Raw genomic sequence first — 18,464 nt, 5'->3', positions numbered from 1 at the left:
AACCATTAGGGATTGTGATCTACTTCTTCCTACTTTTACACTCTTTGGACAACCCCAGAAAACATAGTTTTTATTATATTGGGTCTTGGGGAGTATATAGCTGGATTTGCGTGAAAGGTTACAAATATTTAACTATTATTGCTGCTTGTTGCAGGAAGTAATGTAAATTGAAATGTGGATTGGTCACTGCATCTTTGGCATTTAGAAATTATATTTTTAATTATTTTTTTAGAAATTCCATGTTTGAACTATTCATTTTTTTTGAAGATCCTGCTTCCAACACTGAACACCTTTGCAATTTTACTTTCTACACTAAACTAGAGATCCGCATCTTTATCTCCCAGTGTTAGATTATTAGGACATCTATATTTCCACAAAAATAATATAAATAACAATCTGGTAGATTAAAATATATTCTGTTTTGGGAGCTCCTCTCTTCAGCAGTATCCAGAAAATACATCATTTCCTCAGCTTTACCAGTTTTAATTATACATTTGATTTTAATTTTGCTGCACTAATCATACCGCTAACTAAATTTACCAAGGAGAGCCCTTTAAAATGGGGTTATGACTCTGAAATAGGGAGTCAGGCAGATGTCAAGGCCTATATTCTTTGCAGCACTTGTTCTGGCAAGCTTCTTGTGAACAAGCCAGCTAGATTGTTGCATTCCTTCCCCTCATACAGGGAGCTGGGGACAATGTTTCCTTGGACTACATATCAGATTTACATATGCCAAGTACATGTTTGGTGTTGTGGTTAAGGCACAAGGATAGAAACTGTGAGATGGGAGTTTCTAATCCTGGCAGCTGCATGACTTTGGACCTTTTTCCCAGACTGAGGAAGAAGGCAAAGGCAAATTATTTCTGAAAATCTTTCCCAGAGAACTGCAGGGACTTGTCCAGGCAATAGAATGTGGAGGCTATTTTGGTGAAAGCTGCCCTCTATCTAACTAAAATAACTTAGTTCATTCTATCTAGTGCCCCTCCCCCCAAATTACTTTATTCAGCAAATTTTCTGGAACCATGATTTGTCCAAGCATTTCATTTCTGGCAGAAACATGTGGTTCATAATTTGTTTTTGGAAAGCTGGGTTTTAGCTCTTAGACATAAAACTCCCTTAGCTCTGTCCATCATCTTCAATCAGACAGAGAAATTGAGAAGATAAACGTCATGCAATTGATGCAAGTTTGTAGTAAATATGAGTGCCTCCTTAATCTAATTAATTATTTTTCCAGGAATTGCCCTGCTGTTTTGCAGGGTCAGGAAAATTTATAGCTTCTTGATGAAGGCCCTGAGAGGTCCAGCATGCTAAATGAAACAAACAAAATGTCAAAAAGTTGTGATATTTATGTAGTTAGTTACCAAGCACATCTAAATTATATTAAAGTAACCAAATTACCTTCACAATCCCTAAAGCATGTCACAACTTTTGAGCACCCCTAATGTTTGAAGATTGAAAGTTGAAAAAAATTGACAAGCCCTAAATTGCTTACCTACACTTATATCTTTTCAACTTGAGATCTGAAGCATGGCACGATCCATACCACAGTGCCCTGATTTCTCAATGCTGTCCTACTGAATAGTAACATGCTGAAATAGGATATGATAAAGCTAGAGGACAAAAGCAACCAGTATGGTTATAATGATTGTTGACCATGAGTTGCAGTGAATGAAAGCCAAGGCCATTGCTTTGGACAGCCAATTTTCTACTAGCAATATTTTTAGGCTGGGATGGAAGATTAGTGTCTTAAATAATAATTTGGAAAAGTCCCATGTGTTTCTTCCTCAACAACATATGATGGCATACCATGTTCATAATCCTCAGCATGATCATAGCCTCCTCCTGTGCTTGGGAAGGCACAGGGTTCCTCCGGAACAATTGGGCTGTGGATTATTGGAAGAGAAAGCTACCAAGCACAGCCCTCTGCTGGTTCTCAGTCCTGTACATAAACAGAATAGCTTTTCTTCCTCCAAGGAGTAATTAGGATACAAGCAAACACTCAACCCTCCCCCCCAAAAATCCTAACAGACCTTCTGATGTTTACATTCTAAAATAAATGCATCCTGTTTAGGGATTTTAGTTTCCCTTTTATCTGCCATATTGCTCCAGTTTAAAACAAGACCTTCATGGTCTCTGTTAAGGAAATATGGAAGGATTCCTTGGATATAATTTATCATAGCTCTTTCTTAACAGTTACGAGTTCTTTATCCTGCCAGAGGTCTCATTTTTATTCTCAGAGGTCAGTTCCATTTACTTGGTATTGCTTGTGTATTTTTCAGGGCTCTTAAGCAGAGGAAAGGGGGAGCCTGTTTTTTTAAAACCTGAAATAGAGCAAGTCTCTTCATGCATTGCTACCGGGCCAGCATGGGCGAGGCTAGTTGAGCAGAAGGTTTAAAGAAACAACTATATTAACATAAAAATAAAACATACCCACTTTTTTGAAATCTGGAGTGGTGTGGAACTGGCAAGAAATCAACTTTGGAGTTACTAAGTTGGGTAAATAGCTATTGTAGGCCTGTCAGATATAATTGGGAGATTGCATTTCCAAACTTGCTGGTGTTTTCTTTGTCTTGTTGGCTGGGGTAGAAATGGACAAAGCAACTTTTCTCAGATACTTAGTTATGTTAAGCATACTGGCCTTTAGCTGGACATTTTGGTAATGACTGCAGAGCTCCTGATCCAAACACATAACAAATGCCAGGCAAACACATAGCTTTATTAATTATTATAAACAATTATAATTAATTATTGTAATAACAACCTTAATGGTGGCCCAGGAATGTTATAATCCACCCTTATGTTATATAATTCCATAAAGCAAGCAGAGATTGTTTATGTGTAGCTACATAGTGTATATGTGAGGGCACACACACACACACACACACACCTACAACATGTGTATTTTAAATCACAGTTGAATTCTCATGAGTAAATATTTCACCATTCTGACATTTTAAAAAAGGAACTCCCGGATTCTGGAACAGGAAGCAAGATTAGATACCAATGCAATTTTTAAAAACTGCACTAGATTTTTAATGATAATATGTTTGGAAATGTATGTGAATAGTTCATGTGGAAATACAGGAGCTTTAGAAGAGGTGAAAAAAATGATTCTTTTAGATTCATTCAAATAATGGAACACTGCTATAATATCACCCCTAGTCCTTCTTTTCAGTAGACTAGACGTACCCAATTCCACTATAACAATATATGTTATATCCTGTATAACAATATAAAAGTATAATAATATACTGTGAGATCTTGCCTGAGTTGAAAGTTCCCCCTGTTTTTAAAACAGCACAAATAATACTGTCATATATATTGCTGACTTGCACCTCCCTTCTCTAGCCATTCCTTTCGATGATACTAGATGACAAAAGTTGATGGGTTTTATGTGTAGCTTGAGGGTGTCATTGGCAATGTTGTAATAATGGGGGAAAGCTTACTTTAACACTGGTAAAGCTAAAAAGGATTTGAGCCTCTTTCACTCATGTACTGTGGATGAGCTGGAGGCCCAAAAGGCCTGGGGTCTCCGTAGAAAAAGAAATTGCTAGAGCATGTTTGCATCCATAATTAAATGTAAAGCAGAGAAAGGCCTTGGATTTTAGCTTGGTATTTCTGGAATCTCACAGGCTAAAACCATAAAAAGCATCTGTAATGAAGTTCTTATCAGGTGCTAGGCAATGGCATAAAAATGGTAAAGACTTCAGTTTCCATAGCAACAGAGTACCTAAATACTCTTTTCATTGTTGCATAATGTAGCTATGATATCTGGGGGGAAAAGATCCATGGGGCCTACATTTACAAATCTAGAGTTACATCTGTAATTTCCCTCACCTCATCCTGAAACCCCCTCCCCCCCGTAACTTAACTTGTTTGTTTCTTACATATAATGGTTGATTATTTGCCATACTGGCAGATTGCAGAAGTGTTAGTCTTGCACATCTTCAGGGCATGAGTTTGAGAAAAACTGCCCAGGGAGAAGTAGATAAAATCTAAAAAGAATCTGCTTTGAGTATAGTTATGTTCATTGAAAGTTCCTTATATTGTGATTTACAAGGCAATAAAGACCTTAGACTGCAAATAGATGTACAGGTTATGGTTCCTTCTTGAGGTCTTTTCCTCATGAATCATCTGCCAGACAAATGGGCAAAGTCTCTTGCAAGACTGGGCTTTTTTTCTCCCTGAACCAAGTTCATTGGGGCAGCCTCTGGAGGGGAGGAGATCATGAGTCAGCTATAGATGCTGAACAAAAGGTTGCATTTCCCTCCTTTTCACTTTCAAAGATTCCTTTTGCATGGGCTGCCCATGAGGTGGCAATCCAAGTTGGCTGTTCTTGCTGTTGAGCAAATGTGCTCAAAACTCTGAAGAGTGAACTGTAGCTTCCAATAGCAAAGGCTTTTGGCAGGCTTCCTAAAATTAAGGAGGTAAATTTAGGAGGGTCCATCTGTCAGTTATTATCTGAGCAACAAACCGCTTGCAATATTGAAATGGAAATGACTAATGCAACTACAAAATGAGATTCTGGAACTGGAGAGCAGAAGGTAGGAAAAGGCATTCTTAATATAGGAGAGAAGGTGAAATGTAAAATTTGTTACTACCGGTTCTGTGGGCGTGGCTTGGTGGGGGGGAATGTGACTGGGTGGGCGTAGCCAACTTTTTTTTTTAACTTTTAAAACCATTTTTCTACAACCTCTTCAGCCGAAGAGGTTGTAAAAAATTGCTTTTAAAAGCCTCTGATGATCCCAGCTGAGTTGCCTGATTATCAGAGACTGTTTTTTCTTTTAAAAACATTTTTTTACAACCTCTTCGGCTACAACCTCTAAGACGTTGTAGAAAAAAATGCTTTTAAAAGCCTCTGACAATGCCAGCTAGCCGCACGATCATCAGAGGCTTTTTATTTTACTTTTAAAAGCATTTTTTTCAGCTGAAGAGGTTGTAGAAAAAATGCTTTAAAAAAAAAGCCTCTGATGATTGCGCGGCTCAGCTGGGCATGGGGGGGGAGAGGGATTTTTGCTACTGGTTCTCTGAACCACCCGCCTCCATCGCTACTGGATCGGGCAATCCAGTCAGAACCGGGAGCATTTCACCCTTGGAGAGAAGCAACATTGGTCTAGATGTGGAAGGATCATCCACTAGAATGAAAGTAGTAGTGAAGTAGGATTCTGGATGTATTTCAAAGCAGTGGTGGCTACTTTTAAATCCCTGATGGTTTTTGCCCATTTCAGCAAGGTGGGCATGCTCCAGTCCCATCAGCAAAGCATTGTCACTTGGGGACATTTAGCAAGTGGACCTTTTCTCTCATGCTACCTGATTTAATGGAACAGCCCTCTTCCCATGCCGATATGACAGCTCCAATCCCTTCAGCTTTCAGGAAGGCTTGAAAGACCCAGCTCTTCTCTTCTCTAGGATCCGGGACCAGGATGTTAATGGGATGCTGGCATGGATGTGGCTGGAACCTCAAATTAAGGATTATTTTCAATGGTTTTGTATGTTTTGCTTCATGCTTTTACCTGTGTTGGGAAATTTCCTCTGCTGGAAATCTTGTTCTGAATCCTCCATATCCTTCATTTGGATGGGGAAAGTTTGAAGGAGGCATCTATATCACCTTGAGTAGAGGCGGACATTTTGTCAGAATGGGATTCCTCTTAAGAACCTCTGGTTATGCAGTGGCTTTTGTCTCCATTCAAGCAAATGCAATTAGAATTGTGCCTTTGCCCTCCCTCTTCAGTATGGGAACTTGGAGGCTGAGGAGTAGGGAGTTACAAGTAAGGGGTAAACAATTGTCTCCTTTCCCACTTCTAGCTTTGTTTGAGCATGCTGAATTGCTTTGATCAGGTCTGAGATTGCAGGGAATCTTATCTGGAAATGTAATTTGGAGCAGAGGTCATTAAAGGCTGTTACTTTTCCTGTGGCTCTTTAGGAAATTTGCTGAGGCAAAGAGTAGCATTCCAGCAGTGCGCAGTCAGAGTTAAGCTTTCTAGGAGTACATAGCACACCTAAGTTCTAGAATAAGTAATCTGTGATTCACATCACAAAACAGTCTGCCCATAAAAACCATTTTCCATCATCCTAAATGGGGAATGGATTATAGTTGCTCTATGAGGAGGGGGGAAAGTATTTTGGCATTGGGCTTGCAAACCAGTTTTGAAACCAAGCTCTGGATAGCTCAGTCACAAATGACAACCAAAATATATCCTAAAGACACCCTGCACAACAGTGGGAATTCCAAGCAACAATAATCCTTAAATGTCCAATTCAACTTCTACTCGGTCCTGAACTGAGAGGTTTTGGCACCTGTAGTGACTGTAGAGACTTTACCTAGATTGGTTGATTGGGAATCTGTAAACTGAATTTTCTTTATGGAAAGAGAGAAACTTTGCAACGTTCAATGGCAGTATGCCTGCCAGCTTCTTGAGTTTTTAAAAATTGTATAAGGAAAGTAAATGCTAACTTGTATGCATGGCAAACTGTCTGGGGAAAGCAGGAACAGGGAAATCATAAAGGAGTAAAAAAGGTTAAAAAAAAATCTGTAATGAGTCATTTTGTCAGAATATTACTGACAAAGGTAAGTATTATCCCACTGAATCACAACATCAATCCAGATGCACGTCTTCATTGAAGAGGGAAATATATGATAGCCTTAGATTTGTAATGTATTAAGAGACAAATCCCTCCTTTTTTGAAAAGTCCCCCTCCCTCCCAATCTCTTAAATTCAATTATTGTATAAATTGAAGATATGGAGAAATGCGGAGTCAGGAGAGTCTGGAGGATGTTCTATGTGATGGGCTTTCTACTTTGTGGGGAAAGAGACTATTTTGGAAAGGGGCTACAATAGATTTGATAGATTTATGCCTAGTACTGAAAAATGAATTTCCTCATAAAACACTGGGTTTTCTTCAGAGCAATCCTCAAATCGGACAATTTTCTCCACTTTAAGGGCTTTAAGGGGCAAAAAGCAGCTCTCTCTGTGAGTGTGTGAAAACATTTCTCATACAAAATTTAGAAGAAGCAGAAGATCTGTTTTTCTATCCCCCTGTAATGCTTTTCAGTTACCGTCCCATCGCAAACAAACAAAAAATGGCTTTTTAAACGTGCAGAATAGAATAACACCTGGTTATTTGAGGAATTTTCCAGGTCTAAGTTGAAGTAAAAAACGGCCAAATGCTTTGCTGATACCATTTTCTACTTTGGATCATTTTCTGCAGGACGTAGAGCCACTTCTGAACGAGGACACCAACCTTATGCTCCACCTTCAGCGCTTCGAGAACACACTCAGTCTTTTCGCTGAGGAGTCTGACAAAACGCAGCTTTTCGCCCATCTGGGGCGCATGGCTCTTGAGTTTAACCGCCTGGCCTCCAAAGTGCACAAGAACGAGCAGAGGACATCTATTCTTCAGGTCCGAGGGCTACTGGTAGATGTGCACAATTCATTTGTTTCTCTGTATTCCTGAGTTCTCATCTTTTTGTTTTTTCTCTCCCCCCTCCCCCCCAATCCCACTGAGTGGCCATAAGAGGCGGGGTACAGGCCATCTCGTAAAAATATTCCCTATGCACCCAATCATACTATACCATCCCAAATCAGCTGGTTTCATCATGCCTTTTATGGCCCTTTACCTTTTTTCCTCATTCTTTTATTTCTGTGACATCCTCAGTACTGCTCTCTCCCATCCATCTTTTGAGGAAATGAATAAAATCCTTTTGATTCAGTTTTATTGCTCCTATATTAAGCTTAGTTTTTCATTTGCCTATGCCCCTACCATGAGGCAGGGACTTTATTGCAAACTCTGTGACTGCTCAAAATCACGTTGTCATGCCTGGTGGCATTCCATTGTCCTAAAGCAATTCCTGCCATAAGAGCCGGAGTGGCGCAGTGATTAGAATGCAGTACTGCAGGCTACTTCTGCTGACTGTCGGCTGCCAGCAGTACAACAGTTTGATTCCCATCAGCTCAAGGTTGACTCGGCCTTCCATCCTGCTGAGGTTGTAAAATGAGGACCCAGATTGTTGGGGGCAATATGCTGATTCTGTAAACCGCTTAGAGAGTGCTGTAAAGCACTGTGAAGTGGTGTATAAGTCTAAATGCTATTGCTATTGCTAAGTAATCTCATTTAAAGACTCTGACCACAATTAGGAAGCATAAAGGTATCCTTTTGTTCATTCTTTCCTTCCTCAGTTTCCAACAAGGATGTAAAACTTTCAAGGGATATAAAATGTGGCCTTTATCAGGCAGATCTTAAAAAGCATTAAAAAAAAAAACACCTTTTCCTCCAGGCTACAAACTAATCAGTGAAACCTTTGGATAAAAAGAGGAAGAATATTTCCTTGGCAATGACATACACTTTCTATTAGTAAAATGGGCAGGAGCAATTGTGTCACCTCTGGAATTGAAGCTTATCCTTTTGTCTGAGAAATTTTCTCTGGGGCCTTTGGCTTTGTTCATATCACCTAACTTTAGCAATAACTACCAGTAGCCAATGGGGATGAAAAGAGCAAGCTAGGTCAGGGTAGGGCAAAAGAGATCTTTTCCCTTTGAAGTTAATGAAAAATTTTCTCTTATTATAAAAAGAGTTTTATGTATTTGGCAGGGATAGAATTCCATTTGGGATCCTGGAAAATACAGAAATTTTCTCTTCTCAGAGATGGATTGAACCTTGATCTTTCTTCCTATCCAAGTTTTCATGATTAGAGCAAACCAATATAGCATAAACTGTATACAGTTATATATACATGCAATTTCAACCATAGGTTTTAGCAAAATTTATATGAAATCACAACAGTCCATACCCGTTCAGTACATTCCCTCTAATATTAAGATAAAGTGTAGCATAAAGTGTACTTTTCAATAATTATTTGGAAGAACTGCTTGAGATCTTATATTCTCAAATTTTAAATGTTGATAAATAAACATACATGCATGCAGGACTTCTGTGCAATTCTTTAAAGCAGATTAATTTCCTATAGAAGCTGGGCTGCTTTCGTGAGGAACATAGAAATGCTGTACTTTCACGAGATCTGAAGCACTCCTGAATTTTTGAAGCATATACAATTTTAATATTTAAGTGATGGTGTCCAGTTAGGACTGAGAAGATCTAGTTCTTATCAGTTAGTTGTAAATGAAATTAGATTTCTCACTATTTCTCAGCTCCATTTTGAGCTTCTTGGGGATGAGGTGAGAACTGAAAGAATCCAGTTGGATATTTGTGTCAACATCTGAAAAAAGAGGTGGTGAGATTTGTGTTTAATTCAGACTAAAAGATAGATACCAAGAAAAAATAGTAGGCGGCCTCTTGCTGGAAGATTTTTGAAAATATTTAAACTATTCACTGTTTTCATCAGACCTAAACAAATCCATATCTCTGTACACTCCTACCCTCTACTTCTTTAGAAGCTCTGTTCTCCATGCTCTAAAGTTAAAATACAGTACATCAGGGGTGGGTTCTACTTATCTTTACTACCGGTTCACAACGGGTCCGTGTGCTCACACTCACTTCACTCGCATGCTTCTGTGCATGCGCAGGAGCCTCCCGCTAGTTTTACTACCAGTTCTTGCGAACCAGTCCAAACCGGGGGCAACCCACCACTGCAATACATGGCTACTAAGTCTTCTTAGTTTCAGTGCCTCCGTCAAATACTCTTCCCAAAGAGGCCATTTCATTGTAAGACCAATCGATAGACAGTTTTGTTCTTTCCAGCCTTTGGATGTTTTATTGTGTCACGGAGATGTTTTTAACTATAATCATATCTTTGCAATCTAGTAACTTTTCTGATTACTTGAGGTGCTTATTCCATTTATGTTTTTATTATGTATGTTATTCTGCTATTTTAAATTAGATGTATAGATGCAGATTGAAAAAGGCCATTTTGTTTGAGAAGTATTTTTATTTATGAAATAAAAACAATAGATGAAATATATGTGTGGTGGTACAGTGATTAGAATGCAGTATTGCAGGCTAGTTCTGTTGATTGGCAGCAGTTTGATCCTGATTTGGCTCAGCCTTCCATCCTTCCGAGGTTGGTAAAATGAGGCCCCAGATTGTTGGGGGCAATATCTGTAAATCACTCCAGAGTGCTATAAAGTACTCTGGAGTGGTATATAAGTCTAAGTGCTATTGCTATTACTATATGGTTCAGCAAACATTCAAATGGCCCTTGACAAATATGGTACAATACATAGCGCTTTCCCTCCCTCCCTCCCCCCTCTCTCTTTCTTTCCCCCTTCCTCCCTCTCCCTCTCTCTCTTTCTCTCTCTTTCCCCTCACTCCCTCTCCCTCTCTCTTTCTCTCTCTTTCCCCTCACTCCCTCTCCCTCTCTCTCTCTGTCTCTCTCTCTCTTTCCCCCTCCCTCCCTCCCTCTCTCTCCTGTATCTCTCTCTCAGTTTCTCTTTTTCTTTCAAACAGACATTGTGTGAACAGTTGCGGACTGAAAATGAGGAGCTGAGGACAAAGTTGGAAAGGGAACTAGAGCAAAGGAACGAGATATCAGAGAAACTAAGGTGGGTGAACATCAGCTGGGAAAGGAGTATGTTGGTGAGCAAGCATACAACTGGGAAAGGGGAAGAAGTCCCCTATCCCCTAGAAGTCCCATAGTAATGTTAGTGCTGCTACACATGTTGATTCTAGTATCAACTTTATTCTTTAATCTACTCTAATCTACCTGAACAGGAAGGAGCAGCAATGTGGCCAGTAGAAAAAGTTCCAATGGTGGGAAGCCCCAGAGAATTCTAAGGGAATTTCCATGGTGTAGAATGAGTCTAAACATTGGTCTAAAGCTATTTTCTTATTTAATGAAGGAAAGGTCAGAACACAGATAAGGTTTAGAAGATAATTATGAGGATCTTCCCTCTTGAATGCTAGTTTGCTCAGCTTGTGCAGGGTGGCATAAAACTATGCCCACAAATCCCAAACAAAAAGAGCCAAGCATTACTAATGGCCTGTTTGGGATCAGGGCATCCTACTTATCTTAGCCCAGAATGTTTTGTGAAAGATCAGAATAGCTCATGGAGAAATATTTTTCTTACTTCTCAATGAAGGTAGGTAGTGGCTCACGTGTTCTCTCTGACCAAAAAGAAATGGCCTTCCTTTCATAAGATTTATCATGATCTGTGAGATCTTTCAGGGGGAAAAAAAGCATTTTTGATTTGCAATTCTTTCAACAATTCTAATTGGGAACAGAGGCGCAAGGTTTATTTTCACAGTTGTGAATGTACTTGAGAATTTCTTCAAGAGCTTGATCCAGAGCATCACAGAACTTCCTTACTTTTGATGGAAACTATATGAAGATATTGTGTAATTTGCTTTTAGTCACACAGATATCATTTGTATCCTGCTGGCTTCAACTGGTAAAAGTGAAGCTTTTCTGAATATCCTACGTTCAATACCATGATTATTCCAGTTCAAACCTTATCTTTTAGCTAGAATTGTGGGTCTAATAATCGGATTTGCTTTTTAAAAAGCTATGTGTTTAATTCTCCATTAGATGGTGCCCTTGGTACCCAGTTCTGATATGAATTCTACACTCTGAACAACCTATGTTCTAGGATTGAGTTAGCTCTCAAGTAGGGGATAAGAGAACTATTTTGCACTGCCATAGATCCTGTTTATGTTATAATGTAGTCCATTAACTGCTTGGACAAGAATGGAAAAACTTGTCCTAGCTCAGTTTCTAAATCAAAATCAAACTCTTGTTTCAAATCAACATTCTTAGAATAATTGTAGCCTTAAATTCACAATATGGCATGCATATATGTTGAGTTACATATCTTATTTCATTTTTTTCTTTCTTAGATTTATATCCTGCCTTTCCAGCAGTAGCTTAAAATAGCATATATATGACATTTCTGATTTTTAAAAAATAATAATAAAAATGGAAAGAGCCTTGTTTTATTCTTTAGGTGGTAATAGAGCTGTCAAGCCTGAATTCGAATGGGGTATGGCATTATATCTAAATAAATGTGATGGATGCATTATTTGTAGCCTGACAAGAGCTGTTATAGACTAATGCAATAAGAATTGTGCTTTAAGTTACATTGAGACAAGCAAGGACAAAACCAAATGGAGATTTCATATTGAAAAATCAAGCCTATTAATTCTGTACTAATTTAGACTAGTAATTTCCCTAGAGTTGAAAAGAAATATATTTGGTTTTTTAACTAAATTGAAAAAAATGATGCAAGGGCAGCTCCCTAATTGACCTACCTGAAGGTTTGACATACAGAAGAAGAGAAGAATTAGGTAGTGTCTCAAAAATAAAAGCAAGCAAAGATCAGAAAGAATTTTTTTAAAAATAAAAATTTGATACTTTTAACATTGTCTGCTGAGCTCTGCTAAAGCGCAACTCATGATATCAAATGTAAACATTGGTTGACTATGTATATTTATGCACATGCATAGATGGTATATATGCTAATCCTTTTGTTGACTTAGTAGCAAATCTCATATCTTTCATAAGTGTCTTTCTTTCAAAAGTTGGATTGCTCCTGTTTAATAATTGATGTTAGGGTACTTGATCCCTATAGCTACCATTTAATACTGGGGAGGAGCCAAATCACAACATTCCATTTAAAAATAATTTCTGTAACATAATTATAGCATTTTCCCTCATTGATGTTATACTGAATCATGGTAACTCCTTGTAGATATTTTGAGCATGTGTTTGGCAATGCAAAATAGAAATCTAATAAATAGGATGGTGCTATTTTGAGGAGCTGTTCCATAATAAGCAATAGCACTTAGATTTATATATCGCTTTACAACGCTTTACAGCCCTCTCTAAGCGGTTTACAGAGTGAGCCAATTGCCCCCAACAATCTGGGTCCTCATTTTACGACCTCGGAAGGATGAAAGGTTAAGTCAACCTTGAGCCTGATGAGATTCGAACTGCCAAATTGCAGGCAGCCGTCAGGCAGCCAAAGTAGCTTGCAGTACTGCATTCTAACCACTGTGCCACCACGGCTCTTGATAGGGGGGAAAAAAATAAGTATATATTATTATAGTGATGTAAGAAAATAGGGCTAGATCAGACCAAAGGATTATCTCCTCCAGCATTCTATGTCCTCTAAATCAAGGGGCCCCAACCCGTGGACCGGCACTGGGCTGAGGCATGCTGGAAACCGGGCCACACAAACAAGCAAAGCCCCATCCATGGGATGCAGGCAGCATATGAAACCACGCCCCCTCCAGTCCACGGAAAAAAACTCTTTCCACGGAACTGGTCCGTGGTCAGGGCCGGATTTTCCTATAGGCTAACTAGGCTTCAGCCTAGGGCCTCAAGATCAAGAGGGGCCTACATTCAAATTGTTAGCAAAATTAAAATTACACTTTCACTATAGGTGAAAGGGCCTCATAAGTGGAATAGCCTAGGGCCTCTTTTCATCTAAATCCGGCCCTGTCCGTGGTGCCCAAAAGGTTGCGGGCACTATAAATATTCCACGTCAAAACTCATCAACAGGAAGTGAAGACTATATTCTTCTTCTCTCATAATTTTACACTGAATGGTATTTGGAGGCAGGTTGCCTGTGAATGTTAGCAGGCACTCAGTATAGTTCTCGTTATCCTCGGTGAAATGATCTAATTCAGTTAACAGTATACATTTTTGGTCCATTAGCTTTAAAGTAAATCTTATTCTGAATGACGGCTACTGTGACAGCTGCCTTTACATGCTTAACATGCTTTCCTTAAAATGTAATACTGTGTTTGATGATGATGATGATGTCTTTCTAATGTAGGTGTGAGAATCTGGAACTCAGAAAGATGGTGATGACGGGAAGTAAGGAAAGCGTGAAAGCAGAAAATATAGAATGTGCTGGCCAGCAACAGGTAAGAAGATTTTAGCCTAGATTGAACCACTATCCTGTGCCATATGCTGATAACATTTAGCCTCAAATTGCTTGAAGTTATCTCTCAATAATGTGAGCCTAGCTATATCTGAAAGTCAGCTTTACAGTAAAAGGGATAGATATTTTAAAAAAATCAAAAGTAACATGTATTTAAAACTGAAGGATGAACATAATCTAAACTTAAACATCAAATAATCATATTTTTTCATCTTTTGACACAATGGTGCAAGGGTGTGTGATTTAAATATAGAATTTATTTGGAATGTAGCATCTTTAATTTTAAGAAAAAAATGGTATAACATGTATTTACTAACTGTAGATGCAGACAGATTCAGGATCAACTCCCAATGGTTTACAATAAATAACAGATAACAAAATCAAAATCAAAGAATAATATCTTAAATTATAAAAAGGCTAAGACCATGCTACCAATCTCATCCCTACATTCCCTGGAATGAATCTCCAATAGAGAGAAATCTTTTACGCTCAGTAATTCTTGCTTTCAGAAACAGAAGATTTAAAGGGTATTTATGAGAGAAGCAGTCAAATGGCAACTTCTTTTAAGAGGTCACTGGTATTTTTAATCATCTCAGTTCTGTCATATGCAGAATGTTGGGGGAAAGGTGGCACTTAGTTGAACAGTACCTTTGTAGATTTTGAAAAAGGAGTCGTGGATACAACTTCTGAATATTGAGCTGGCTGCTTTGAATGATTTCTCAAGGTCTGATATGTGTCTGCCTTTTAGAAGGGAGCCACAGAGGAGCAAGCAGCAGGGAAGAGCATGTTGGGGGCAAGTGAGAAGAAAGTGAAGATACTCGAACATCAGCGCAATGAGGTAAGTCAAATACAACGGGTTTTTTTCCCCTTAGAATTATAAAGAGTTTATATCAGGTGATGGCTGCTACTAGATAAACAATAGAGGTTATTTACCTTCTACTCCAGAACTATTCTGAATGATTCTCCAGATTCCCAACCTGTCATGTTACCTGCTGTTCTTGCTTGTTTATTTATTATATTCCTAATCTAACCATCACCAGAGCTCTTCCTAAATGGGTCCTCCAGAGTATCCGCTCTGCTTGTATGTAATCCCTCTTCCTGTTCAGGAAAGCCTTGGAATAGACTAAGTGTGATAACTAGCAGATTTAGCAATAGGGGTGATACCGGAATGACCCCATTTGGAATATAGGGCTATATAGAGAGCTGAGGTGGTGCAGTGGTTAGAGTGCAGTACTGCAGGTTGCAGTTCGGTAGTTCAAATCTCACCAGGCTCAAGGTTGATTCAGCCTTCCATCCTTCCAAGGTGGGTAAAATGAGGACCCAGATTGTTGGGGGCAAGATGCTGACTCTGTATACCGCTTAGGGAGGGCTGTAAAAGCACTATGAAGCGGTATATAAGTCTAAGTGCTATTGCTATTGATTTAGAAAACAAAAGAAAGTTACGTTTCAGCCTTGTGACTGTTTGCATCAGAGGAGGAAGGCTGTAAGGGGGTGTGTTCAAAATAACATGATGCATTTTCTCTCTCTTTAGCTATTGGAGGTGAATAAACAATGGGACCACCATTTCCGGTCCATGAAGCACCAGTATGAGCAGAAGGTAGGCAGGACAGCTCTATCTGAGATGTTTTTGATAGCACAACACAAGATGAATGTGGCCTTGTTCTTATCCATATGAAGTAATACAGGAATGCTAGTTGAGTCATAAGTTGAGTCAACAGCGCTATCTGTTCGAAATCTGCTTTAAGATAATTCTCTTTTATTGGCCTGGGAAGATATAAACACTTCTGGGGATTTAAAGAAAAGAAAAGAAAATTACAGTTATCACAGCTGCTAACTATAGACTTAGAAAATATCAGTTCAATAATACCAATATGCAGTTTTGTGCTTTTTAAAAATTTAGTATCTTCATTTTTATAATAAACAATAATATAGACAGAACAAGATATTGCAGGTAGTCCTCAACTAACAACAGTTCATTTAGGGACAGTTCCAAGTTACAATGGCGCTATCAAAATTCAGATGCTTGGCAACTGGTTCTTACTTATGACCGTTGCTGTGTCCCAAGGTCATGTAATCACCTTTTGCAGTCTTTTGACAAGTAAAGTCAATGGGGAAGACAGATTCACTTAACATTTATATTAACTTAACAACTGCAGTGATTCACTTAATGATTATAGCAAGAAAGGTTGTAAAATGAGGCAAAACTCATTTAACAAATGTCTCACTTAACAACAGAAATTTTGGGCTCAATTGTGGCCTTAAGTCAAGGATTACTTGCACTGTAATATATCATAGGATCTTTGCCAAAATAGTCAGAAGCAATTTTATGCATTTATTCCCCAAATTGCATATTTAATGCAGGAATGCCATGTAATAAGAGCCTGATTTAAAATTATATATTGTAGTATATACCTCCAGTATACACTGTACCTCCATATTTTGTTTTGTTCCTTTGGGCAATGTAGCCTTTAAAGTGGCTTTAAAATGTATGATGGTGTTTTGCATTTTTAAAAATTTCCATCCTGACAGATTACAGATCTACGGCAGAAATTTGCTGACTCCCAAAAGGCCCTAGCGGAATTGGAGACAGAACGGGAGCAGAAACAGAGGGATTTTGACCGCAAGCTTCTCTTGGCAAAATCCAAAATTGAAGAAGAAGAGGTATAGTCCAAAATCCCACTTGGAAAATCCCACATTTACATTTCTGCCTAAAACAGTAGTGTTTACATCAGATTTAAATCTAAATGACAGACAGGTAGCATTAAAAGCATTTTTTTAAATTCCTGTTTTCAGTTCCTCTGTAGTAACTCACTGTGAGAATGTGTCTTAAATCCTTATAAATACCAAGATGCAAATAACAAAGCTGTCATTAAGAGATCATTGGTAGAAAGGGGTGACAGAATCAGTCATTTCTATATCTTCTACAGGTAGTCTTCAATTTACAACCATTTGTTTAGTGACTGTTAAATTTCAAACCTTTATTGTCAATGCACAACATGTGTACAATGAGATTGGCTGAGCCTCCCTTAGTGCATCCCCCCCACACACAATACCTTTCAATAACTCACAGTGAAAGAAAAAAAAATCCCTAATCTAGTAAATCATACTAACAAACACACAATCCTTTATACATATATGTGCATTACATTACATTATAATATATTGCGCCAATATGAGCATGTTGCACGTTGCGCCGGCCCTGCAAATCTATCATACTACATACTTACAATGTTATGTGGCATTCAGGAGTCTTGACAGCCCACGGATAAAAGTGGTTCTCAGTAACTAAAGTTACCACAGCACTGAAAACAGTGGCTTATGATTCTTTTTCAAGCTTACGACTATATTGGGCACGTACACAAAATTCAGACGCTTGACAACTGGGATTTATTTATGACGAGTTGTGGTGCCCCCGGGTCAAGTGATCCCTTTTGACAAACAAAGTCAATGGAGAAGCCAGGTTCACTTAACAACCGCGCCGATTCTCTTAACAACCAAGTGGCAAGAAAGGTTGTAAAATGGAGCAAAACTCACTTATCAAATGTCTCCCTTAGCAGCAGAAATGTTGGGCTCGGTTGTGGTCGTAAGTCGAGGACTACCTGTATAGGCCTCAGTTCATTAGGCCTTGTAGGGAGGAGCAACACCTAAAGAACTGGAAAGGCCCGCTCTCTGGTGGACAAAAGAGGCTTTTGCTGTTCAAATTCTACAGTGCTGTAGCTACCAAAAAAAAAAAAAAATCCATGTGAGCTCTTTTACTTTTGGATTTGATTTCTGAATGTTCTCCTCTTTGTATTTTCTGGAAGGTGCTTTACTCTGTTGGGGCCTGCTCTCTTTCTTTCCATCAGTGTTCCTATTTCTATGTGTGGTTGAGGACACAAATGAGACACCCAGTTACCTTTTTTAGCAGTTTTTCTATGGGAGGGAGATATTTGAGAATGACGGTTATGACAGCCAGTTGCATTTGACAGGTATTGAAACTTCAAGGGCTTTTTGGTATAAACTAACATGCTCTTGAAGGTAGACCCTGTCCTCAATCCCCTCTCGTTTCTTCTGAAGTGGCTTTAGAGACAGGAGAGGAGATTCATTGTTCCACACCTGATGGGAATGGAAAGCTGTTTCTCCTTTTATACATCTTCCTCTCCCTCCCTTCCACTCTATTCAAGGCAGAAAAAGAGAGACTCGGTGGGGAGGTGAAGGAGCTCAAGCACAAGGTGAAGTTCCTTCAGGATCAATTGGTGCCAGTCACAAGGCAAAGAGAGTACCAGGAGAAGGAGATTGTCCGACTAAATGAGGTGGGTATACCTTATTAAAGAATTTAGAGGATTTGTACCTGGTTCCTCTTCTGGTTTTTTTTTAAAGCTGTGTGAATCTTCACCTCCCGCCTTGAGATGATGGTCTTTCCAAGGCAGTAGAATGATTCTATATCTTTTGCCATTGCTACAAAGAATAAATGTTATGCCAGGAAAGGTTTCTTACAGTCCCTTTGTCTTTCCTCAGGCCCTAGAAGAGATTCTGAACTTACAAGCACCTCCTCATTCTCCTTCAGCCTTGAAAAACCCTACTGCTCCCAGGCCAAGTCTCCGGCACCAGGAAGTGATGACCCAGAACGAGCTTCTGAAACAGCAAGTA

The 18,464-nt window shown here is 38.9% G+C and overlaps 1 protein-coding gene across 13 annotated transcripts in view; it reads left to right on the top strand.

Moving 5' to 3' along the window:
• The window catches only part of TNIP1 (TNFAIP3 interacting protein 1), a 68,633-nt gene that overhangs the window by 43,160 nt on the left and 7,009 nt on the right, over positions 1-18,464 (top strand). For 7 of the 13 annotated variants that reach the window (XM_087887514.1, XM_087887510.1, XM_034402244.3 and 4 more), the window contains 8 exons: positions 7,210-7,401; positions 10,402-10,496; positions 13,728-13,818; positions 14,584-14,673; positions 15,367-15,432; positions 16,365-16,496; positions 17,999-18,127; positions 18,333-18,461. In XM_087887514.1, coding sequence (XP_087743640.1) covers positions 7,210-7,401; positions 10,402-10,496; positions 13,728-13,818; positions 14,584-14,673; positions 15,367-15,432; positions 16,365-16,496; positions 17,999-18,127; positions 18,333-18,461 — 924 coding nt within the window. Of the gene's footprint in view, positions 1-7,209; positions 7,417-10,401; positions 10,497-13,727; positions 13,819-14,583; positions 14,674-15,366; positions 15,433-16,364; positions 16,497-17,998; positions 18,128-18,332; positions 18,462-18,464 lie in introns of all 13 variants that reach the window. The other 6 variants (XM_087887509.1, XM_087887507.1, XM_034402213.3 and 3 more) reach the window with 1 other exon arrangement.

This window comes from Pantherophis guttatus, chromosome 2 (genome assembly GCF_059756535.1).
Source record: "Pantherophis guttatus breed Tessera chromosome 2, ASM5975653v1, whole genome shotgun sequence".
Lineage (NCBI taxonomy): Eukaryota > Metazoa > Chordata > Lepidosauria > Squamata > Colubridae > Pantherophis > Pantherophis guttatus.
Note: the sequence above shows the minus strand (reverse complement) of the source record. Positions and strands in the feature narration are given on the sequence as shown.